The sequence below is a fragment of the Alligator mississippiensis genome, chromosome 8 (genome assembly GCF_030867095.1).
Source record: "Alligator mississippiensis isolate rAllMis1 chromosome 8, rAllMis1, whole genome shotgun sequence".
NCBI lineage: Eukaryota > Metazoa > Chordata > Crocodylia > Alligatoridae > Alligator > Alligator mississippiensis.
The window spans coordinates 68,410,329-68,435,815 of record NC_081831.1 but is presented as its reverse complement, the minus strand read 5'-3'; the positions used below and the strand labels follow the sequence as shown (position 1 = coordinate 68,435,815).

The window sequence follows — 25,487 nt, the reverse complement described above, 5'->3', positions numbered from 1 at the left end:
TTGAGAGGATCAGCACCAAGGTTTATGGTCTGACTTTTGCATCCGTCCAATAAACTAGAATTTTATGATGATCCTGCGAGTTGGTCTTTTGTAGCCAACAGTTGCAAGCAGGAATACAACCAGGCAGTGTGGTGAGTAGCACCCTACAGGTAATTCTGTGGAAGGGAACAGGCATGGGGAAGGGATGGGGTTACAGATCGAGGGCCCCACAGTGAGGGAAGAAGTGGGGGAGGAGCAGGGGCTGGGCTGGGGGCACTGCCCAGGGGGTGCGGGGGCAGAGAATGGAGGCTCCCCACTGCTGCACCCCCCCCAGGAAGGAGACATGGGGGGGGGAGGATGTGACCCTCCAGATTTTTGCACAGGGCAGATGTAGGCTGCTCACTGCAGGCTCAGGGCTCTCTGCTCTGTTGCCCTGTTGCCTTTCCCTCAGGAGCCCCACGCTGACTGAGTGTCCCCTACCCACCTGGCAGTGGTGGAGGCAGTGAGTTGTGCCTCCCACTGCTGAGTGGACGGGGGGGGGGGGGGGGTGTGGCCAACGTGGCCTTCCCAAGGGAAAGGCAGCAGAGTGGAGAGCCCTGAGCCTGCAGTGGGTAGCCTGCATCCACCCTTGCTCCATTTGGTTCCACTCCTGTTAAAAGCATCCTTGCGCTTAAAAGTGGTGGTGGTGCTTGAACTAAAGCTCATTTGATGAGCTTAAGTTCAAGTGCCACTACCGCTATTTTTAGCCACCAGGACGCTGATCACCTGGACGAGTTGCCCGTGGCTCTGTCCCTCTCCCAGCCCCGGGTCCCATTCACTACCCTAGCTGGGCAGACCCACTCCTCCTCTCACTGTGGAGTCCTCAATCTGCACCCCCCATACTCCTTCCCTCCCCTCCGCGGACTTACCCGTAGGGAGTTGTTCTCCATGCTGCCCGTCTGCATTCCTATAAATTGGTTATTGGATCAGTATTAGCAGATATAGTTTCATAGTAGCTAGGGTCAGGAGGGACCTGAACAGATCATCTAGCCTGACCCCCTGCCACAGGCAGGAATGAATGCTGGGTTCACAAGACCCCAGACAGGTGGTCATCCAACCTCCTCTTGAATTTGCCCAAGGTAGGGGCGAGGACCACTTCCCTGGGAAGTTGGTTCCAGATTTTGGCCACCCTAACTGTAAAATATTGCCTTCTGATCTCTAACCTAAACCTATTCTCCATCAGCTTAGTACCATTGTTCCTCATCACCCCAGGTGGTGCTGGGGAGAAAAGGGCTCTACCTATTTGCTGTTGATCTCCCCTGATGAGTTTGTAGGCAGCCACCAGGTCCCCCCCCCTCAGCCTCCTCTTGCTGAGGCTGAACAGGTTCAGGTCCCTCAGCCTCCCCTCGTAGGGCCTGTTCTGCTGCCCTCTCACCAAGCAGGTGGCCCTCCTCTGAACCCTCTCCAGGCTGGCCACATCCCCTTTGAAGTGTGGTGCCCAGTACTGGACGCAGTACTCCAACTGCAGCCTGACCAAAGTTGCATAGAGGGGGAGTATCACCTCTCTGGACCACCTATATGGCTGGCTAATAATTGACTATCAGTATGGTCAAAAATTTTATCAGTGCACCCCTAATAATAGGCACAACTTTGGTGTGTCATGTCTATTCAGCTTCATCACATTTGATTAATATTGTATTTACCCAAATCCAAGATGACTTCAAATTTGAAGAGAACCCCCTCAATGATTAGCTACTATACAGGGAAAACTTATAATAATTGTTATAATCTTCCATGCATAGAATCCAATTATTAGAGGGTTATCTTAAATTTGTTCCCCAGTATAGCCAGGAAAACAGCAACAGAGAGGCAGGTAGTGAGGAGGCCGGCAGCTTGACCCCTTACCCTCTGCTGTCCTTCTCCCCCACCACTTGCCACCCTGCCACCTCTACCACTTGGTGCTCTCATCAATAGTGCCTGTGCCCACCCATGCCTGCCCACCTCAATGCCTGTACCCCCACCTGCTATGTACTCCACTGTGCCTCTTGCAGCATGCCTCCTACCCCCATACTTGAATCCAAGACAAGGGGTCTTTTTCTCCATGGTAAAAGGGAAAAGAAAATATCTTGGATTTGAGTCAATAGCATATTTGCATAAAAGATCAAGGCTTCATACTTGAGAATTGTATTGAATATTAAGTCCAAATTCAGAAAAGGAAATGATTCCCAAGCCTCTTGAAAGATGCTTTCCTTCAGACACAGGTTCTTGCTGACATAGTATCAAGCATAATATCCACATATTAGTCTTTCAAAGTAGTGCAAAAAATCTGGATTTAAAAACACATGTTTTCTTTTAACTTCATCCCTGCTTCCACAACCACAAAAGTTACTGAAAATCCCCAGATACATGCACACAGACCATTTCAAGGGCATAAGAGGGTTTCATTGGTAGAATTACATATTAGGGGTGCACTGATAAAGATTTTTTGGGCTGATACCAATGGCCAATTATTAACGAGCCATATTGGCCAATACCAATCCGATTGCCGATATGCAGCCCAGCAGCTTGGAGAGCAGCATCCAGCTGGTAAGTCTGTTGCGGGGGAAGGGGTGGGGGGCAGATCACGTTTCCTGTGGTTAGGGAGGAAGTGGGGCAGGGGCTGGGGCAAGGCAAGGTGAAGGAAGGAGCCGGCAGATCATTCAGGGGATGTGGGGATCCCACCGCTATGTGCACCCTGGGAGAGCTATGGGGGGCATGTGCCCCCCTGGATCTGTGCACAGGGAGAAGGCAAGCTGCCATTGCAGAATGGGGTCAGGGATGGGACTGGGCTCTTCCCAGCAGGGGGGTTGGGCTGGGGCTGTGCTTGGGGCAGGCAGCAGTGACACTGGGAGTGGGGGGGCTACAAGGGGGGCTGTGGCCACCCCAGAATTCACCATAGCCCACCCTGTAGTACCCCCTGCTCCCAGTGCCACCACTGGCCACCCTGAGCACAGTCTCAGCCCAGCCCCCCCCACCGGGATAAGCCTGGTGCCACGCCTGGCCCCAGCCTGCAGCAGCAGTTCACCCTCACCTCACGCACAGATCTGGGGGGCATGTGCCCCCATGGCTCCTCCAGGGTGCACGTAGAAATGGGATCTATCCCCCTCACCTCCTAAACGAGCCTCTCTCAGCTCTGTTCCATGCCCCACCCCAGCTGGGCAGTGCCTGCCCCAGCCCCAGCCCCATTCCTTCCCTTACTACAGGGGCTGCCTCTCCACATCTCTTCCCTCCCTCACATGCGCGACCCTGTTTTTTTTAGGCATGGGTTTATTTTGATCCCAGGATCTCCTGGGGTCAATCCCCCCCCAAGCTGCAAGGTAGCAGTGCAGGGGATATTTTCATATGTAGTGCCACATACCACATATCCATGCTAATCTGGACACAGCCATACAAACAAAATTGTAAGGGAGAGAAGTAACACTGATAAAAGCTAAGGGCAGACACTGCAGGCTATATGTATTCAGTGTAGTACCTGACTCTACCACATGAAAAACAAAAATATCCAGCACAGAGCACCCAGATTAAGGATATGAAGCAAATTCTGCTTGCTTCTTTTCACTGAGGCCACAGAATAAAGCCACTCTAAGCACAATTGATTAATTACCCAAAATGTTCTCAGGAGCAAAGGCTCAGTCTGGCTGATGATAGGGAACAAATGGCTAGAATAGATTAGTTCAGGTTACAGGCAGGATGTTAGAAAAACAAATTAAGTTCAATTACTTCACTTCTTTGTCATTTGTTTCAAGGGAAAAACTTTAAATCTTAGAAAATGTTCCCTTTCAGAGTCTTAGAAACACTGATCCAAACATAAAGAAGTCTCTGGGTGTCCTGTAGCTACGTTTTGAAATGCTGTTGGATTTACAGTTTCTATGCAACTCCAGCTGCAAAAGAAATGACCACCTGCTGTTATGAGTTTGAGCACAGACTTTATTTATTTAATTTAAATTTGCTCTGAGCCAGACTAGGGTACATTTTTACTTCTAAGGAATTTCCAGAGGTAGAGTGTCCTCAGAAAAACATTTTGTTCTGTTCAGAATACATATCCTAAATAATTAAAACTGGGACAAGAAAAAGGACACCAAATTTAGTTCATGTCTCTATATTTGGAAACTGGATAATTTCCAGCAGAATTTTGCTACATTACTTTCAGAGTTCTCTTATAAAAACAATATACAGCACCAATAACCCTAGTTACCCTGTGCTAGTGTTTTCAGTTTGAAAGATTTGCTATAGAATCATTTATTTTCCTGGAAACAAGTTTCTAAATATAAAGTAAGGAACATGAGTTTCTGATTACTTGGTTCAAGTTTAAGACACTTTACAAATAAAGTATTTATTTGGATGGCAAGTGTTCAACACAAGTACTGTCTCTTATTGTACATTTGTACAGTACTTTGTACAGCAGGGCCCCAATCTCATCTGGGTCCTGTAGACAATGGTCATTATAACACAAGCAGATGACATATTGACAACATCTGGGCATTCAGAATGGGTTTAATCTGAAACAGTATTTTACCAGATTATTTACCAGAAGTGTCATCTCTTTTATAGCAGGCGCATCACACATCTTTTGCCCCAGACCAGATCCAGACCACGGGGCTACTTGCAGGCCAGATCCATTCCACATGGTGACTCTGGTGGCAGTGGCGGTGGCAGCCCCAGCTCCAGCCCCATCCCAGCCATGTGATGTGTGCCACATGCTGGAGCTGGTTACCGCTGACAAGTTGTGCGCCATGGCTGTAGCTCTCATGGAACACACAGCAGCAGCGACTCTGGCACAGGGCATGCAGTGCTGACTTCAACTCTAGCACAGTGGCGACAGTGACTCCACAAGCTGAATGTCTGACACACTTGTTAGAGCAATCTTTCTTTTACACATAAGGATCACGTGCTGGGGCAGTCATTAGGATTATCAAAGGAAATAAAACTACACAAGTCATAAGCAAAAGAATTGCAAATTTGGTAGCAATCAGGCATTAAAACAGTTCCCAAGGAATAATTCTGTTCTGCATACTTAGTTGGGAAACATAAAAATATAGCACTATTAATGTTGATGTTTTATGAAAATAACTCTGCAATATACATACAGCCAGAATAGCTACAGGCGATTGAGCTGAATTCTATCCTGGCTTGTGCATCCTCAAAGGAACTGTTAAACTGGGTCACATACAGGTTTTACCTATGCAACCTGTTTGGAGGTGGTGGCAAGCACACATCACAAAAAGAGGAGTAGATGCTACTGACTAGACAAGATGTGAACACAAATATGATCATTTTAGTTGTAAACCAAAAGACACTTGGGACCATAACATGAACCACATAACAGTATCAGCCTTTGCACTGAATGTACAATTAAAAGGGAGAGGTTTAAGTAAATTCACATGTTGAACCATTTTATTAGAAATTCTTATTTGATCATTGTTTAAAGCAATTGAAAAATGCTTTAAAGAACAAAAACAGGCATTTTTTATTAATAATTCTTCAACGTCAAGTTTATATTTTGTCCTTTATTTTTTATGGATTAGACCCAGATGACATTTAAAACTTCATTGCTTTTTTGCTTATTAGTTTTGGCAATAGCCCATGCCATCTTAAAAAGAAAACAAAAACAGCTTCCCATACTTATCAGATATATTAATACATTCAGGTAACTTTGCAGACATTTAATATAGTTCAAAGTGAGGGTGTAATTATTCACTTGGCTCCTGACACACCTGGGGATCTGAAAGTACCCCCCCGGATGGGTACAGCATTCATTGCAGATACACCCCGCTTCCACTATTGCTGTTCTCAGCTGATCTAGGTACAGGGGGAGCCTCAGAGTCACTACTTCCCCACTCCAGCTGTGGCTGTGCAGGGTGTTCATCTGCTTATCTTCTCATATTTCACAGGACCCTTTGAAGGATCTCACAGCACCCCAAAGTGCCATATTCTGGTTGAGAATCATTGATCTAAGGGAAGATACAAACTCTGGAAACCAAAGAGATGGCTGAACTGAGCTACACTTAGAATGAAGTGCAGAGCTTAAAGACTGATAGATGCTTCATCACTGCAACTCTGCAGACTTCCTGGAAGTGCCCTGTGCAGTGCAGTTTGGGAACTAGTGCTCTGGGCTACTTCAAGATTTAACTTCATCAAACACCTCTCCTCCCTCATGGTTCCCACAGCACTGCAAGATGTGCAGCACTAACAGACCAATTTCAAAATGGTTTTTAGTTTATACATTTGTTGCCCCAACCATGCTGACAGCACAAACACAGATGATACCCTTTTGTATTGTGTTTAAACAATTTCCTAATGCAATGTTTAATGGTGTAAATTTACCCTCCTGTGGCATAAAACAGGGCTCACATTATTTGTCAATTTGCAAAATGTGCTTTAAAAGTATTTGGTCATTCTCATCATGCCTGAAAGTCAATTAGATGACAACCTATTTTCTTGAGAAGTAATGATATTGCATGACTGTTGTATTGAGCTGATGACAAATTGTGTGTTTGTGTGTGTGTTCAGTTCTGTCTTGATATCTACCGCAAATTAGATGATACAAACTGCAATCCATGAGATTTATTTAGGTCAGTGAGGGCCAACCTTTTTGGCAGGTGTGCCACAATTTAAGCCCACACCCTTGCTAAGTGCCACTCTGATCCCCTCCCCCTGCCTAATCTGCTGTTCTGAGTTTTCATCTCAGCTATATCTGTCATTGCACTGCCTGCTTCCTCTCTGGTCCGCTGCATGCCACACACACAAGCTACCCACCACTTGTGGCATACATGCCACAGGCTAGCCACCCCTGGTTTAGATAACTTACACTATGGCTCTGGTTAAGAGCCAGGCCTCAATGTATTTTATTCAGATTGGGTCAGGAGTTGTGTAGAGGAAATGTACAATAATTGCTTAATGCCACATTTGGCTGAAGTTAACATTTTTGGATATAATAAAAACTAAGCCTTAGTAATTGTTAATAAAAGCAATTGGTGCACAGAGTTTGTTTGACTTGTATTACCTCATTTTCACTCAAAATATAGCCAAACTCATGTTTAATAACAGCTAACAGATGGTCAACATTCTTTAAACTTTGAAGATCATCCTCTTTCCCAAGTAATATGATGGTGTAATACTTTTTAATGCTTACCCAGAGGGGGAAATTGATCAAGATAACAGTTATTTTTCTTCATAATATTTCTCAGTCGTGCATATTTATTAAGGATGAAAGTGACACATTTTTAATCAGCATTTCTCCACACAACAAAACAGTTCAAAGAATTGTTATAATGATTATACCTGACTTTGGAGGGGAATGAACTAGATGATTATGACAACTGCTACCATGTAGACCCACACTCCCTCCCTACTCATCACCAGATGGTATAACAAAAGCAGGGTGGAGAAAATGAGAGGGGGAGAAAAGAAGTGGACGAGGTAATAGATTGTTACTTGAGCTGGATAAAACACACAATTCTCAAGTATGAGGCCTTTCTGTATAAAGAGATTTTAATGAAATGCATAAGCAATGTTGGAGATCACAGATAACCACTCAAGTTGTGATGAACTGGCAATATCTGAAGGTATATCTATAGAACTGGTTCCTGGAAGGAACTTGGAGAAGAAAGTGCCTGTTTTATTAAATAATTCTGGGAAAATGTTCCATGTCTGAAAAAAAAGCAGAGAAGACAGCCATCTCCATTTTCCATAGACTTAAGAAGCTTGGGGTCTCAAGCAATCTGTGAGGGAAGCTAGCATGAAATGAGACAGGAAAGAGATGGAAACAATGGCTCAGTACAATTTCAAAAACGAATGCCTTTCTACAGTATTTTGGTTGATATGCACTAGCATTTGCCAACAGAGTAGTGTTTCATTAGAAAATTCCCAACCAGCCTTAGTAATGTTATCTAGCTGTCAAAAGCAAAATTCAGCAAGCCAGTACTACCTTAGTACATTTAAGAAGTCCAATTTTTAAACATTTAACTTTTATCGTTTATTTAGAGAAAAATAACACACCAAGATATCTATCAACCAATTGTCACAAGGAATGCTCGCCTGTGAGCAAAGCAAAACTGGGGATGCAATCACAAAATCAAAAGAGGAATCCAAAGTCACTTTTGCCAATATGACACAAATCCTATATAATCAACAGTTAGATTATACCATCCCAAAAAGATATAGTGTCCAGTTATGCCACAAACAGTCTCCTTAAGAGATTTATCTACATCTTCCAACTGACTTGGCCTACAGCAATTCTATTAAAAACTCAGTAATCGACCTACATTTACCATGGTTATTTTAAGTTTAGCAACCACTCTCAGAATTTAAAATACCTCTGAGTGGCAGTTGCTAGCAAAGTCTATTTCAATCTGAAGAGTCCTTCTAGCATTAATGGTTTTGTAACTGACAATGTAGTTAGATAAATACCTTCATCTTATCTTAATGGGCTTGCATTTAATCAGGCAGAAGAGCTTTAGAGAGCACATGATTTGCAACAGAAACATTTATTGACTTCAGTACAAGTCATGGGAAAAAACCCAAAGGTAATTGGTAACACTAGGAATTGAAGTTTAGCTCTTTCAATAATTGGAAAACATAACTGCATGACATACAGTTTCTCTATTAATACAGGTGTTCTTATGAATGATTTCAGTTTTTTTTTCTTTTTTAGAAAAGCCTGACTTTTGAAGAAATATAGAAGTGAAGAACACAGGACCAATCTGAGCTGGAAACCACAAAAACATGTCCAGTAATACTTAAAGCAAGTAATACTTAAAGCAAGTTCAATTATTGTTATAACGTCCACAATAAGTGAGCAGGCACCAAGAGATGGGATATGTACAGTGAACAGTGCTGCTGCTAGTTTATCTTTACAAGTGTTAAAAATTAGATGACAGGCTATAAAACGAAGCAAGCCAGCACAATCATAACTGGAGGCAAAATTAGCTGTAGAGATGAAATGGTGCGGGCCTTCTACTATATAATGCTTCCAGTCTTGAAACAATGTAATTAGGAAAAATCTTTCCATTTCTACTGCAAGGATATAACTCTTGGCAATAAAGCCATTGATATGGAATGAACTTTTCAAAAGCTCAGGGGCTAATCCTGCCCAAAAGCTCTGTGTAAAGTACTGAAAAATAGCAGTGAAAATTATTTTAACATGGTATATTTTCTGATGGTGTTCTTTAGTACTACAGCTAAAATATTATCTGAGCAATCACCTACCAAACTGAGAACATTAAAACTATTGGCATTTCATTATTTTTAATATGAAAAGACTCATTAAAATTTGATCTCTTTAAATCTCTTAATTAAAAAGTCATTTTCTTGATACTCTTGTTTAATATATTACTTTTTCCAGTCTACAGAATTAAGTTATTTTTATCTTAAGGCATCAGGATTTGCAAATGTTTTCGTTTTGCAGTATATTTTCACATACATTGGCTTTGCTTCATTAACTGATATTCTGAAAGAATTTTAAAGGAAATGCATACAAAAAATACAAGAGGAACTGATTATCCAAATGTGTGCAAAGTATGATTAATTGTGCATGTAGGTACAGCAACTACGTTCAAACTGCATTAATACTGGATTGTATGCAAATAAAAAAGCACAATTTGTATAAATATTGGGCATGTCCGTGGTTACAGTAGGTCTCCTTTTAAACAGACTGTCCTTGCATTTAGTTGATAGCTGCCCTCATAGCTAACAAGAATGGAAATCAGGGACCTTCAGAGCTAGAAGCCTGAATCCCTACAACTTTATCTAAAGAGCCAGGCTCCAACTTGGGGCTCTCAAAGTCTCTGGGGATTAAGCAGCAAAGTGAAATGGATACTGACCAGTGGGGTTATTTTCACATTAAAAGGCTTAGGATGAAACCCAAAGAAAGAAATTTATTTATTTATTTTTAACCAAAACTGAGCTGTTGTGTTTTGATTTTAACTAATTTTTCATTACTCACTAAACTGTCCACTATGAATTAACAACTTGGTTCCAGTCACTAAGCACTCAACAAACATCAGTTTTCAGAGTGAAACTCTGCCTCCCCACCCACCAAGGAATTTTGCAGTTAATTTAATTGAAACCCGGATTTCATCCTCAGTCATTATCTACCACAGGTGGATTTAACTTATTGATCAAGGTGAAAGGCTCTCCCACAACCAAGTGTTTATTCTCTAGGTATGACATAACTGGGTCATAATTAAACCTCAATGAACAATATACAGAAGGATGTCTATCACAACAAACTTACCAGAGTTAATGAAAAACCATAGGGAGAGGTGTTTTCACATTATTGTGACATCTGACACTTGCTACTAGAAGAGCCCACGTGCACACTGCACCAGAGGTTTTTCTTAAATATCTGGATTCATTTCTGAGCATGGAAGATCTAGTTTGAACATATTGGAACTCCCAGCTCCAGAGTTCCTCCCTTAAAAGGTACAAAAGCTACAAACAAAGCAGAGACAGCAGCTATTTTTGCATCTTGTCCTCTCAAATTTTAAGAAAGCAGTACTTTAAAAGGAAAAATTAAAATATAGAATTAAAGTTTTCAGCACTGTCACAGTGGCTTAGGAACTCAAGACCCACTGTGAGAAGTGGCAGGTAAGAGCCTGATTCTTAACAGAAGAAAATGGAACTTGGGTATTTCTTAAACATATTCCTCTACCTATGCAGGAATATAAATAAGAAAGCACAGGCAGATATGAGATCAGCAGTGCTGATCTTGGTGCATTGCTGATCTGATCAGCAACGCACCAAGTTAGAGCTGCCTGAAGTATCTTGTATATCCTTTCCATTAGGCTATGTTTAGGGAGTAATAAATTCTCTTTTCCTTCTTTGCTTCTTCTGTTTCAAGGGTCTGGCTACAGAGGTCAGTCCCACATTGTCAGTCAGACATCTACTTCATCTGTCAAAAACATGTACTGTACATCAACAGTAGCAATGAAAGCAAACCCCCTCATCAGCCAGTTCCTCAGCAGTAAGCTCAGGGGCCAGGTTGTATGATCTTCTCCAAGATACTGTGGGGTACAGGCTAGCACTCCAGACACCCTTGACCATGTCTTAATCCCACCTTACTGGGGTCCTGGGTCTTGAAGTACTTGCAAATTGGGAGGTTGGGAGAAACAACACTATGGGAGGCTGTTCTCCAGCCCTTTCTGTATGGGAGGGAGGTTTCCTGTGCAGAATCTCCCTCCATGCACAGATCTCAGTGAGAGGACCGGGTCCTTTTCCATTTACAGCACTGAAAACTTCTCAAAGTTTAGGTCACATAAGAAGCAAAGTTAAAAAGTCAAACGAGTTCTCAGGTCTGCAATGAAAACGGCCGAAAGCCTTTGTGACATCTCAACAAAAGACATACCAAGAGCTTGAACTGCAAGGTCAACAATGCCATGGCCAGTGCAAACAATCAAGCCAAACCCTGGGAATGAAAAGAGACAGAGGATGATGTTCAACACTGCCCAAGGGTTGGAGCATTTCTGGGAACCCTCTGTTCAAGGAGCAACCTGGGGGTGTCAGTGAGGATCAGACAAAAACAAGGTGCTGGACATGCTCAGATCCCTCTGCCTTTCACAGAAGTGAAGCGCCTTAATACATACCTTGAAGGAATGCCCAGCATTTTGCAAAATCAAGTCATTGCATAAAAAGACCCATTTTTCTCATTGTACGTATATTTATTCTGCTTTTAAATTCCAGCTGCCTTGATCTGTTTTAAAGGCTACATCCTCTGTATTCCCATGCACTACATTTCACATAGGGCACTTGCTTGGAATCTGTATTGTAGGGGGGTGAACTACAGTCAGCTGTTTCAGAAGATGTACTTCAGAATGAAACAGATTAACAAGGTTTACATCTGCTTTTACTACATACCATCACAAGCACTGGGGAAATCGCTCATTTCATACAGTTGCATTTTATTTGTTCTTCACCACAGGCTGCACAAGAAGAGATGTGCTTTAACAGTTGTTTATGCATCTCAAGTGCCTTTCATCCAGTTGGTGATCTTCAATGAGCTTTTCAGAAGCTCGTTTCTTTTTACATCGGTTTTATAACGAGATGTAGTACAGGGAGAGACACTGGGGTAAATGCTGTATCTATGTTACAAAGGTGCTGACATAGATTACAGTTAAACGTAGAAGAATTTAGGCTAGCAACAGAAACAACACCTAAACCAGTATAAGTGATCAGAAACTGATTCAAATCTGTAACGCAACAGAAGTTCAGTGCACATAAACCTCTTTCAAAATGGCTGAAACCGGTTTAAGATAAACCTGGATGGATGTAGTATCAGACTTAACTGATTTAGGTGTTACTGGTTTATTAAACTTCTGTCCAAGATCCCTTCCAGATTCAAGTTAACTCTCAGTCCCCAGCATCCCAGGATGCTTTACACCTCCCCTGCAAACAGGTCAAAGTTTTTTCAGATTGGGGATTCTGTATTCCCATTATGAATACAGATAATGGGAATGATCTAGGTTCAGGCTAGACATCAGGAAGCACTACTTCACAGTCAGGGCAGCTAGGATCTGGAACTAACTTCCAAGGGAAGTGGTGTTCGCTCCTACGTTGGGGGTCTTCAGAAATAATCACCTAGCTGGGGTCATTTGACTCCAGCATCCTTCCTGCCCATGGCAGAGGGTTGGACTTGGTGATCTGCTCAGGTTTCATAGTTGGTAGGGTCGGAAGGGAAGACTATGATGGATATCAGAAAGAAATTACGTTTAGTGCTGAGTATGTAAATCTATTATGCAAGTATATGCACATTTGGTTATGAAACATTCATAAAAATTCTGACAGGCAAATGAAAATTCCAGTCACCACAACTGACTTCTTTCCAGATGACGTAGCAAACTCCTATCATGTGGTAGTACATGCAGGAGAAAGACATGTGCTTTCAGCAAAATCAATTGCTTTATTTCCAGTAACCATGTAGTGAGGCAGATCTCACTGTGCCTTGAAGTAGTGCTGGCTACCTTCCAGCTGAATTCCATAGGTGCCCAAAAAACATAAATACTCTGACACCCCTCCTTTTATCAGATTAAGTCATGTTATCATTTTAATATATGCAAAGCTATCTTAGGCAATTAAGATTAAGGCAAAATTAACCATAGGAAAAGCCAGAGCAGCAGCTGCTTTACATCCTAAAATAGGAAATAACCAACTAAAACAAAATACAAGCATGCAAGTCTCTCAGGTGCAACCTTAGCTAAAACAAAAATCAGTAAAAATTACTTCGCTTTGGGATTGGGTTTCAGCAAACATGAGAGAGACAGAGAGACAGACCAACTATAGTAAATTTTCATAATCTCCTACACAATCTGAATTTCCTCCAACCCAAAAGCATGCCAAAAGTAATTAATTGACAACCATATAGAACCATTTATAGCTGAAACAGGAAAGGTCTGTATGGAAACCAGCACCACTGCAATTAATTAAAACTTCAATCACCTATCTTGTTTTATGTACATAAAACCTATCGATATGTTGAACAGCACTCAGATTTCATGGTGGATCAGCCAGTTCCATTAATGTCTTCTTGCACAGCTAGCAAACATAAATCTTCTAAACGGTTTTTGAAAACTTGGCCACAGACAGTTTGGATGCAGCTGGACTTCATCACTTCCCCTGTCTCAAAGTCATTAGACTGAGTCTTAAGAGTATTTAACATTATTTCTTTTTTTCAGAAAAAGCAAGATAAGAGACACCAGGACTGTTTTTCTTTAGCTAGCAAAACAGTCAACTTACCCGAGCACCTTTCTCTGGAAAGCATTTGCAGCCCACGCTGCAATCTCGGCCCCCACATGGCCCGTGATAGGGTTTCTTTCCACCCTGATAAAAGAAAAAAAGGGGTAAAAATAAGTAATCAAACACTTGCAAGTCCTTAAGCATCGTATTAAAATACTGCATTTCAGAAAAGATTCGTTTAATTTCATTTCAACAAGCTTGCTCAAAGTGAGTCATGAATCCATTTGAAATGAAACAGACAAGCAAGCTTAACTTGTAACTTTTAACAACTGGCTCATTTTCAGAAATATCAAGTATATCAATAAAAGAAACCATGAGTGGAAGGAGATTGACGAGAGAGTTCTATCCTGTAGAGTGCCGAATACCTTCAAGGTCCAATGAATGACTGGAATAATGGATAATCAGCACCCTAGCAGGTTAGGATCACTTTTTGGGTCAGGTTCAACTCTAGTTACCATCTCCCACATCCACAGCCCCCAAGATGTGGAGAACCTTTAGCTCCAGAACTAACCTTTTTGGCTCTTAATTTGCAACTAGTTGCCTTTGCACTACAACTGATCCAAACAAGCTGGCAATTAATTGAAAGCTATATAAACATCATTGAATACAGAGTAGATATCATGGTTAAAAGGAATACAACAAGAAAGTTCAGTTTGCATCAGCTTGTGTGCGATTAATCAAGTCTGCTCCAAAAGCAGCAGATCTCCAGCGCGTCGTGGGATGAAAACATGTGTGTATTAATGCCCATGTTATCTATAAATTTCCCCCCATTCCCAAGAATGCAAAGCTTCCATCTTTACTGTACGCAGTGCAACAAATGAACAAATAAAAGGCTACACAGCTGGGCTACTCCCTACATCTTTGAAACTCCCCTTTATAGCACCTCTCTCGCATTACAACAGTTTTAGAATGGGTCGGTCCCTGTATCAAGTCCAACAGGAAGGTGGTTTAATGCATTTTCTACTTGACACAACTTTTGGAGGAAAAAAACATGTTCTTCTGATAAGATGTTGATGTTCATAAAAAACCAGGCTAATTTAGCAGCTTGGTTTCTCCCTCAGTGTAGAGTGATCATTTATTAATAAATACATCTTTAATATCTAATTAATCAGGTTTTCTTGCTCAACAGGGAAACAGCCTTTTCCTGCACAGTAGTCATGTTTGGAGTCATGTAATTCTAAGTTACAAAACAAGGACTTTTTAGATGTTTTGGCTGCTAGGACCAAATCCTGTGAGGTTCAGAGCTCTGTACCATGTTTCCATTTATTGAATGTTGTTGGAAATAATGTCTACTTGAACCTCCGATGCAGAGAACAAACTGAAGCTATTAGACAAGATGACACATTATAAGGTAGCCAATACAGCAGCAATCCTGACCCAGGTCAGATGAATAAGGCTTGAGTGGGCACATGGGAATCTAACTCCAGAATTAACAAGAGTACAGCTGCAAAGTTACTAAGGTACTTGTAATGACAAGCAGGGGTTAGACTTTATGATTGGATCCTGGTAGTTTCTGCAAGACGAGTATACAGAGGAACATCCCCCTAACACCCCGAGCAAGGGATTTCAGTGCAAACAGTTATTCCCAGACCTTACACCCACAACAAAACCAATCTGACAGCAACAGCCTTGAGTATCCAGGCATGCACTATGCAAGACCATGGAAGAACAAGACAAATGGGTGACCAAGTACTCACCCATTTTACCCTTGATTACTTTGCTGGTTTTGCCCTTGATCTACTCTTTGTCCCAGCTGTCCCCTGTACAAGCCTTCTCTTCCTGAAGTCCCTCTCAACATTTCAAATTTAAATTTCTCTCCCAGGAGTAACTTATAGAAGAAAAGTCTTGATCTATTGTAGAGTTGGTTTCCTGCCAATGTAAACAACTATTAACTTCTGTTATTCCCTTTTGAGTTCCTCCAACAGAACTCTGAAGCACACACTGCGGGGAATTACCCTGCCATGTGCCAGAAATATCCCATGACTAGGGACCTACTTAAATTGTGGTTTTGCAATTTTCACAGAAATCATGAAAAACTACAGTATCTGCAGTCGCCATGAAAAATGGTGTTGCCAGTGATTTTGCACAGAATTGCCTGAAACAAAATAAAAGCTTTCTGGAATACAAAGAAAGTGCAGGAATCCCTGCAGTCAGAGAGCACATGGCTTGCAAAAGTGCTACTAAGAGGCTGAGCTAGTGACATAGACTCAGTGAAGATGCCAGTCAGGAAAGTGAAAGGGTTTTGGCGCCATCTTTTAAGAAGATGCAATGCTACAGTCTGAAGGTGATGAGTGAAAAGAAATCCAAGAAAGCTGAATACGTTTCAGCTCAGGACTGTGTATAGCAGTTCCCTGTAGGTACCTTGCATGCAAATGTTGCGCTATGAACAAAATGATGTACCAACAAGACTGTGCAATGTGTCAAGGAAAAATAGCATTGATCAGCATTTCTATGCAATTCAGATGTATTCCTTTAAAGTGAAAGGCTGCTGCAGAGGTTGAAGGTCAGAGCAAGAAACAAGCGACTATTGTCCTTGATCTTTAAAAGAACCACTGAAAGCAGTTGGACAAGAAGAGAGAGCTATATTTGCACTTGTGGATGCAACATTTCTCTGGAGAAAATTGATAACCCTAAATCAAAGGACTACTTGAACAAACACATGCCAATGCTGGCAGTTTCCCATGTGCAAACAAGCTTTGCCAAGATTATCTACCAGGACTAACTGCATCCCATGTTCAGTTTACAAAGTCTGCATTGGCAGAATATGAATCAATTTTGATTGTAGCAGATGTAGCAACAGATGCCCAAGATAACCATGTTCTGCACATTTTATTTGTACCTGGGAGCAGGACAGACTGCAACCTGCCTGTTTTTCAAACAGAGTCGGTTCATCTCATGTCTGTCAATTTTTCTACCATGGTGCAAACTGTAGTGAAGGCTGTTGTAAACTACAGCTTAGAAATGCTTCTTAAATTCTGCCTGATAATGCAATGTATATGTGCAAAGCTCTCTCTGATGTGCTCCATGGAATGATGGCCAATGCAAATCATGTCACCTGCAAAGCACACATCCTTTCTTTAGTAAGTGACAACTGGGGCATACATTTTCCTGATGTGGACAGTCTGGATCCCTCCTTTAAAAAAAAAAAAAAAAAGCATTCAAACATTTTCCTGGCCATAAGCTTTGATACAGGGAGTCTATTGCCAATCAAAGGGGGGATCTACATGTGACTGTATCACTTGCAGCAGAGCCAGTGCTTACAAGGTGGAATTTGTGGTTTAACACAGTTCATTGCCACACAAAGAATATGAAGTACTACCAGCAATGTGTGTGCAAGGAGCTTGAAAAAAAAAAAAAAAAAAAAAAAAAATCACACCCAGAGCACAGTGCATGCTTAAACTACATGATCTCTTAAGACAGGGCAACACTGAAGATCAAGTTAAGTTTGTGGCTGAAAATGCAATCTAGTTCATGGAGCTTCTAATGTGATTTGAAAGTTGTGTGCTTTGGTGGATCAAAGCATGCCAAGAAGCTGATGGATTTGATAAGTTGGGTCAAAGACATGGCATCACAAAAACTTTCAAACCATCAACACGAAAAACAGCAGAGAAAGCAAGAGCTGTGAAACTGAATCAGTACTATAGGTTGGATGAGTCACTACCACCATGGTTAAACAACTGTTTGCCTCCTTTAGTGCTGTTTGATTTTTTTACCCCAATCAGGTGCATTTTCTAAGTTTTGACCCTCAGCTACTGAAAAACCAACCTGTGGAGAACAGAAAGAGCATTTTGCTTACATGAACTTTGCCAAAAAGTGCCAGATGCCCTTGACTGTAACCATTTTGGGAGTGTTTCTGATTGGTTTCCATATCCCTACAACTTGGTAAAAAGCTGCCTTACCATTCCAAGTGGATGCAGAGCAAGTGATCTCAGTGTATGGATATGTGCTCACACTAGAAAGATAGAAGATGTCTGCAACTACGCGTGGATGCTGCATGCTAGTGTTTAACAACTAACATGAATGGTTTCTATAAAGATTAGCATCATATAGTATTACTAAACTTTCTGTAGACTGCTAATAATAAATTAGGATATTAGTTACAATTCATATTGTGTATACATTTATAATATATTTCAACTTAATTTAAATGTAATATTTAGATGTATAATCATGCAGTAATTTGATATTTCTGCAGACTGCTATTTAATTATGCTGAGGTTTTTGCCCCTTGGCCAATCAGTGGTGAGGACTGGGATCAGTGCGACCCTTGGGCAATCAGTGGCAAGGGAGACTCACTGTAAAAAGACCGTGGAATCAGCTCCACGTACGGCAAGCAGCCTGCAAAAGTCTCTTGATCTCGCACGCTGGGAATTAGGTTGGTCCCTACCCATAACTGCAAATGGTATTAGGCAGGCTACTAGTCAGCAGTCCTTCCCAAAGGAAAGCAGGGAGAGTAGATAGGGAAAGGATTATTCCCAATCTATTATGTGCGTTTTTCCAAGTACCTCTGCTTGGCAAATGAATCTGCATATGATCCTAATCTTTCTCCAATTAAAGTCAAAAGAAGTCTTACCACTGATTTCATTAGGAGCTGGATGGGGCTCTCACCAAGACTTACAAAACCCCAAAACAAGTCCATGTTGCACATGTTGTGTCAGGTGGCATGTTCGCTCCCAGCATGAGTAGTTTTCCTCCCTTGTGAATAAAAGGATTTAAGAAGGGAAGGAAGCAAATCAAAGCCAGTTGGCTATGGACCAAGTATTTTATGTAAGGGAAGTGGTTGACATCAGACACTTCTATGCTGCTTAAATAGAAAATGGCCATGTGTGTAATATTTGTGTACATAAAGATCTGCATATAATTTTCTAAAATATATCCTTCTTGGGTGAAATTGTTTGCTAAATTTTTCATGAAAAGAAAAAAAAGCCCAAGTGTGAGGATTGTTTAAACACATAGATAGTAGTCGGACTCTGAAAGCACGGGCACTCCAGCCAGGTCCTCCCCTTCTCAGGGAATTCAGGGAAGAGATCTTTCCAACTGCTCCTTGATATTAAATTTCAGACTGATGAGGACTGTTATGCAAGAAACAAAATAGGGACTAATAAGGGGAGAGTGCTGATATAAAAAAAGGTAACAATATTGAGTCAAACTATTTTAATAAGTAGTCAACAGCAGATTGAAATTTTAAAAAAAGTAGCTCACAGGTTCTTTTCCTTCTCCCTCCCCCTGCCTGTACATACTACAACTAGAAATAAACAGAACAGCTTCTGGCCCCACTTGCACTAAACCTATTGAAATATGAAGCAAAACATTTATTAACTTCAAGTAATTTACTCCTGGTTTACAACAGTATTACTGAGACCACAATCTGGCTCATGAGTTATTAAAAATATATTTTTTAAAATATGTTTTAGTTTTGTTTCTGTTTTTAAGGAGGATATCTACCAGAGAACAAACAATTGTTTTAAAAACTGTTCACAAACTATTACTATTTTAACAATGCAGTAGTCCTTTTCTTTTCTTTTTTGGTATATCCCCATCAAGGAAGCGTGTATAAATAAGTCATTCATATGGTGCCTGATTCAAATAGGAGCCTTTCCATTGACTTTAACTTGCTTTGGAGCAGGGCCAATAAGACTACAAGAACGTAGCAGCTGAGATGCCACAACACATGCCTTAGAGTCATCCCAGCTCTTCTGGGCTAAGTACAGTCAAAAAACCCGAGACTGAATTGATTCAATCTTTGCAGGTTAATCTAAGCTCCATAGATTGAACTGATAAATCAAGTGAACAAACACTCACTTTTGATTCCAGAAATACAGCCTTATGTCTACAGTGGCCCAGACCAGAAGCTGGGGGGCACTAAAGTAGTGGCTTTCAACTTCTTTTGTACAACGAACCATTTGTAAACATCGGTGACCAGTCCCAACTCAGTATAAAGTTTAAGTAGAAAACAGTACTCCTCATTCCCAACGCACAGCCCCCCATCTCTCCTAACCCTGCTAGTGCCCCCCACTCCTGACCTGCTGCCCCTGAGCAAGGGGAGGTATGGGGCAGGGGAGAGGACATGAGGCATTGCGGGGTGGTGCTGGGGGAACATGCCCCCCCCCGGATTTGTGCACCTACATCAGGCATAGGGCTGCAGCCTGGGTGGATCGGCATGGGCAGGAGCCACTTCTGTGGTTCAGCAGGAGGGACCCAGCGCGGGAGGGTGGAGAGGGGCAGTGAGACTCGCTGCTGTCGCCACTGCCGCAGGAATCCCTGTCACAGCTATGCTACCAGCAGAGGAAGAAGTAGCAACAGAGTAGGTGGGGAGGGCCACGCTGCCCTCATCTCCTCCCACTATGAATGACTTGAATGCTGGGCTGCAGCTCTACCCCGCTGCCACAGCCTGGCTGCCACCACCCCTCGGGGAGCCCATGCTGCCTACCCTCTGGTGTAGAGATGTGGCCTGAGGGGAGTGGTGGCAGTTGCAGCTGGGCCATGGTGGTAGGCCACCGCCACTCACCATTCCCCATCTCCCCCCTGCTACTGCAGCCACTGCCGCCAGCTTCTGTGTGTCCAGGCCCTGCACTTTGTTAGGGTTGTCTCTGGGGGTAGGGTAGAGCTGTTTCCCAGTGCAAGCAGCTGGTGGTGGGAGGCAATGAGGATAGCATGACCCTCCCCACCCCCATCCATTACTCCTTGTGCTGCTGGCAGCGTAGCTGGTGTGGGGATCCCAGCAGTAGCTGCAATGAGTCTCACTGCCCTGCTTTGCCTTCCCATGCCTGCTGAGCCATGATGGTGGCTCTTGCCTGTGCCAGTCTAGCCAGGACACAGCCCTGTGCCCACCGTGGACGCACATATCTGCGTCATTGCCTATGCTCCACCCCACCCCCCGACACATTATCTATGCCCCAACCCACCCCATAGACTTAGCTGCAGGAGCTGCTCTCCTCACTACTTTGCTGTCACATGCATGTGCGTGCACACACGTACGTGGTGCCCCCTGCCTGATCACGGTTCTCCTGCTCCCCCCAGCCCCATGCAGCCCCTTGCAGGCTGGAACCCTGACAGCCTGCAAGGGGAAACCTGAAGTTTCCCAAGTTTTTCTCCTTTAGAGGAGAAAAAAAAAAAATCAGTGTTTTTCCACAGCAAGCAAAAAACAGCAATAAACTGTTTATTAGTATGCATAGTGTTAACATACAGTGAACAACAAGCAGCATCTATTTTTTCAAAAGTGTATGCAAAATATGATCTATTTTTAAAGTTTATTTGCGACCCTTTCATATATTCTTGTGACCCATTTCTGGGTTGCGACACGCCTACAGTACACCTCCCTGCTCGGCTGGAGCAGACAGCTTGGGGCAAGGCTGACCTGCCCACCCTGTGCGGGGAGGTTTGTGGAGGGAGATGCAAAGTGTCCTGACATTCCGGGGGACTGCAAGTTAACTGATTTAGGTTAACTCAGATTCAGGTTAAGTCTGATACTACATCCATTCAGGTTTATCTCAAACCGGTTTCAGCCATTTTGAAAGTGGTTTATGTGCACTGAACGTCTGTTCTGTTACAGATTTGAATCAGTTTCTTTCTGTTCTTAGCCCTGCAGCATCACACAGGAGCAGAAAGCAATTGCACAGAATTTTTAAAACTTTGTCTGAAAAACCAAAGGAAACTATGCCTGCAAGAGAGACGGAACAAAACCATCAACTTAGTCAGTCAATTAGAAATTCTCATAGCACACTGTGACAGGGCGTTTAGCATGCCTGTCACTTCGAGGGGAAGAAGCTGCATGAGAAGCAGCCTGCATGTGTGGCAGGGGCCAATTAGAGTCACCTGACTGGAAGGGGACCACACTTGAAGTATATAAGCCCAGGGCCTAAACTAGTCAGGCAGTCAGCCCTGAGAGCCACAGAGAGAGGAGCTCCTGAGCAGCAGAGCTGCAGCCAGGCTCTTGGCAAACACATGAGCTGAGATAAGCCACTCTGGAGGTTTGTGGATGGGACTAAGGGGTGAAGGAAGTCCCAACATGCTGGTGAATAGAGAGAGGCTTGGGAGATAGACCTAGAGAACCCAAAGGCCAGAATGGGGCAGGAAAGAACAGAGCCAGAAAGCAAGGAGGGCCAGGGTGCCTATGGTCTCTTCTGGCTTAAGAGCAGGGACATGGTCTAGGGAGACTGAAGCTCAAACATTACTGCTGGAAACCAAGGGGATCATAGGACCTGTAGCCCAGAAAGGGCAAGGGAGCATAGAGACTGAGGCCAGGGGCCTGAAGCCCAGGAGGCACAGAGATAGGAGACTGAGGAGGGAGGACATGGTGCCCAGGAGTAACTTGCAAAAGTGAAGTCCCCAAGTGCGGTGTGCAGGTTGATATGCTGCGCTTGGGAGTAGCTGTGAGAGGTGCAGTGCCTGGGTGGAGACGACAAGCCAGGAGTAGCTGAGCTAGGGGAAGTGCCCAAGCAGGGAGGCCCAGTCACAGGGACTGAGACCATGGCCCAAGTGGGCTGGTGATGGACATGATTGATAACATCTGTGAAGCACAGGTGTGGTGTAAGAGGCAGTTGGAGCCATGCTATAAGCCAGAGCTAGGCAACTTTTTTTTGGCTGGAGTGCTGAAAAAACCACAATGTCTACCTTGGAAGGTGCCAGAGTGATGGCCCAGAGCAGCTGTTTGCAGCCTCCCAGCTGCAGCCAGCCCACGGAGCCCAGTCTGCTTGCACCAGGGTGTGCAGTCACACAGCCTCCTGCTGGGAGCAGCCTGGGCTCTGTGGCTGGCAGCAGCTGCTTAGAGCCTGGGCTGGTGGCGGTGTGCTGAGCAAAATGCCTTGCGTGCTATGCTCGGCACGTGTGCCAGGGATTGCTGACCCCTGCTTTAAGCCCTTAAAGTGAAAGAGATGCCTGAATAACAACACAGGGTTAGGGATCCTTGGGGCAGCCTCCCTTTCTAAAGTTCTAAGAACGAGGAGTAGCAGGTGCAGGGAAGGGGAGCAAGCCTGAGGAGTGATGGCAGAGCAGGGGCTGATCAGCCACCAAAGGGCACTGCAGCCACCCCTGGAATGAGCGCCTGTTACATGCAAGAAAGTAGGGTGAATTGGGAAAGGGTTGTAAACTGTTTATTTCTTGATAGGCATCTTGTTATATAGCATGATGGTATTGAAAAGAACCAGTGAAAGAGACAAGGATGGCTTCCATCAACAGGCTATAGATATCGCAAACCAGCTGAGGAAATATGGGAAGGGTAAATGTGGAAGTTGAAGTACTATATGGATGCAGCCATGGTGGCAAGAGATAATACATTTGAACAGAACTGATCATGTAAAAATGCAGGGAGCAAATTGGGAAGGTATGAAGTACAATAAAACAAGATGACCTTAATGTTCATAACAAGCCATGAATTTCAGATAAGGGATGAAAACATGCACACAGAGATGGAAAAAAAGCTTAGTTATGGCTAAATATGAAGGTTAACAAGAGATAGTAAGAACTAATCCTCCCCACCCGCAAAAACTTGGCAAAAACTTGTTTTCCCCAGTGTTTCTCTACACTGAACTAAGCAGAGCAGAAGGATCTCTAGCACCCTTAGCAGACCTTAAGAGGAAAATCTACAATATAGGGACTCCACTCCTGAGGCCATTGGAAATAAGATTGCAGTGAAAACTTGTAGCGTTTGCAAACCAGAAAGCCTTCCATGCAATGCAAGGGCCCTGTTGTATATTCTTGATTACCAATTAGAAAGTTATACACGCAGTACCAGACATACAGATGGCTGGATTAAGTGTCTCAGTTAGACACCTAGAACTAACTGTTGGTTACAAGAGCTGATTAATACCAATATGAAAAAAATGTCTTTCCTATCATTTATATGTATACTATTTTATATCTATACATGTGTAGCTATTATTATTTCATTCTATAGTTAAATATAGTTTCTTTATAAATTAGTACTTATAGTTTGAGCCTTATTCTGTAAGCTTTTTTCCATAGGATCAATCATTCCTTGTGTTAAATGGCCCACTGAAGTCTACAGGCCAGATGCTATTCTGTTAAACCAGGCATTGTCAACCAGGGGTATGCATATCCCCAGGAGTACTTGGGAAGGCCCTAGGGGGTACATGTGGGCAAGGATGGAGCACCACCACCCCACACTGCTGCCTCCCAGGAGCAGGGCCGGAGGGGGAGAGGGAGAGGGGCAAGGGCTGCCTCTGCAGGCCACAAAAGCTGCCACCCAGCTGGCTGGTCGCGGGGAGGGGGAGTTTGCACATGGCTGCTGCTACCCACCACCCTGTGCTGCCGCTACTCCATATCTGGGTATGCACCACTTGCCCTGTCCCCCATCCCCCCCTGCATCCGGCCGCCTGGGATACACTTATTAAAAAAGGTTGAAAACCCCTCCGTTATAAACTAATGTAAATACAGAATTTCTCCACTCTGCTAATGAAGCTCCTCAGGAAAAGAAAGCAATAAGACATTAGAGTATTATGGACCACAGGAAACTCACTGCTCAGAAACAGCATAAATCATCCTATTATTATATTTTTATGTCATATAGGAAACATCCAAACAGCAAATGAAGATGCAGGATAATAGGATAGATATTTCCAGCAAAAGCCGCTTGTATTAGACATTAGTGAGACTTCATTTGAAATACTACATATGACTCTGGTCATCCACATTGAACCAAATTGAATTCAAAACTGGAACAGGTGTGGAGGTGGGCCACCAGGATGACTGTTGGAGAGAGGCCCTATGTTACCAAAGGATGAAGCTGCTTTCGTCTAGAGTAATGATGGCTGAAAGAGGAATATGGCTGTTCTCTCTGTTTATCGGAGGGGGAGAGAAGAGGTATCAATACCACAGGAAAAGAGATTATTTAAAAACTTAAAGGGCAATGCGAGCGCAGGAGCATACAGTTATAAACTGGCCCTGAATACATTTCCATTTGAAATGAGAAAGTTTCTAACCATCAGAGCAGCAAGGTGCTAGAAGCTTCAGTCACGGCTTGCTCGAGATCAACAACAGGGGCAAGAAAAACCACTGTTTTCTTAAACCTGACAAGCTCCCCCTTGGCAGAGATTAAATGACAATTGTCTGCAAAAGCGAGGAATTGGACTTAATAAAAAAGGTCCCTTCCAGTCCAGTTTCTTATATCATGAAAGCAGTTCTTACTTCACCTTCCAAGGCAAATCCCTGCTCCAACCAACAGCAACAAGAGTACCTTAGCCAATAGGACAACAAAATTCAACACAGCAGGGGGTGCAGAAGCCTAGTACCACTGAAGCCAAGTCAATGACTTAATTAGGACAGGATTTCACTCTGAAAGGCGGAACATTTCTTGCTGGTCTCTACTTTTAAGCTGAACATATTTCTCTTACAATCCGATGGGCTTTTGTTCTCATTACCAAACAATGTCCACTCTGCTAAGAAGAAAACAAAAACAAAACAAAAAGGTATTTTTGACTAACAGGATCAAAGGTAGAAAAATCCTGATGAAAAAACCATCAAGGATCGATATGACAAGCAGATTCCAATTTAAGCATCAATGCTCATGTAGAGTACCACCTTATTCTTCAGATAGGCTCTTGATACCACTGTCATAAAAAAAAAAAAAAAGGATTACGCCATAATTATTTAATGCGAATAGTTAAAATCAAAATCTGGTTCTGCTCTGCTATCTTTTTTGATCTTTAAAGTTTTTTGGTGAATTATTTGAAGCTATACTTTTTTTCTGACCAGACTATCAGTGAATACACATGTGGTTAAATCCAGATGGTTTATTTATGGAT

General features: G+C 42.9%; 1 protein-coding gene across 3 annotated transcripts in view; it reads right to left on the bottom strand.

Annotated features, from left to right (window-relative positions):
- The window catches only part of COL4A6 (collagen type IV alpha 6 chain), a 186,752-nt gene that overhangs the window by 95,076 nt on the left and 66,189 nt on the right, over window positions 1-25,487 (bottom strand). For all 3 annotated transcript variants that reach the window (XM_019487795.2, XM_006262670.4, XM_019487794.2), the window contains one exon: window positions 13,726-13,809. In XM_019487795.2, coding sequence (XP_019343340.1) covers window positions 13,726-13,809 — 84 coding nt within the window. The remainder of the gene's footprint in view (window positions 1-13,725; window positions 13,810-25,487) is intronic.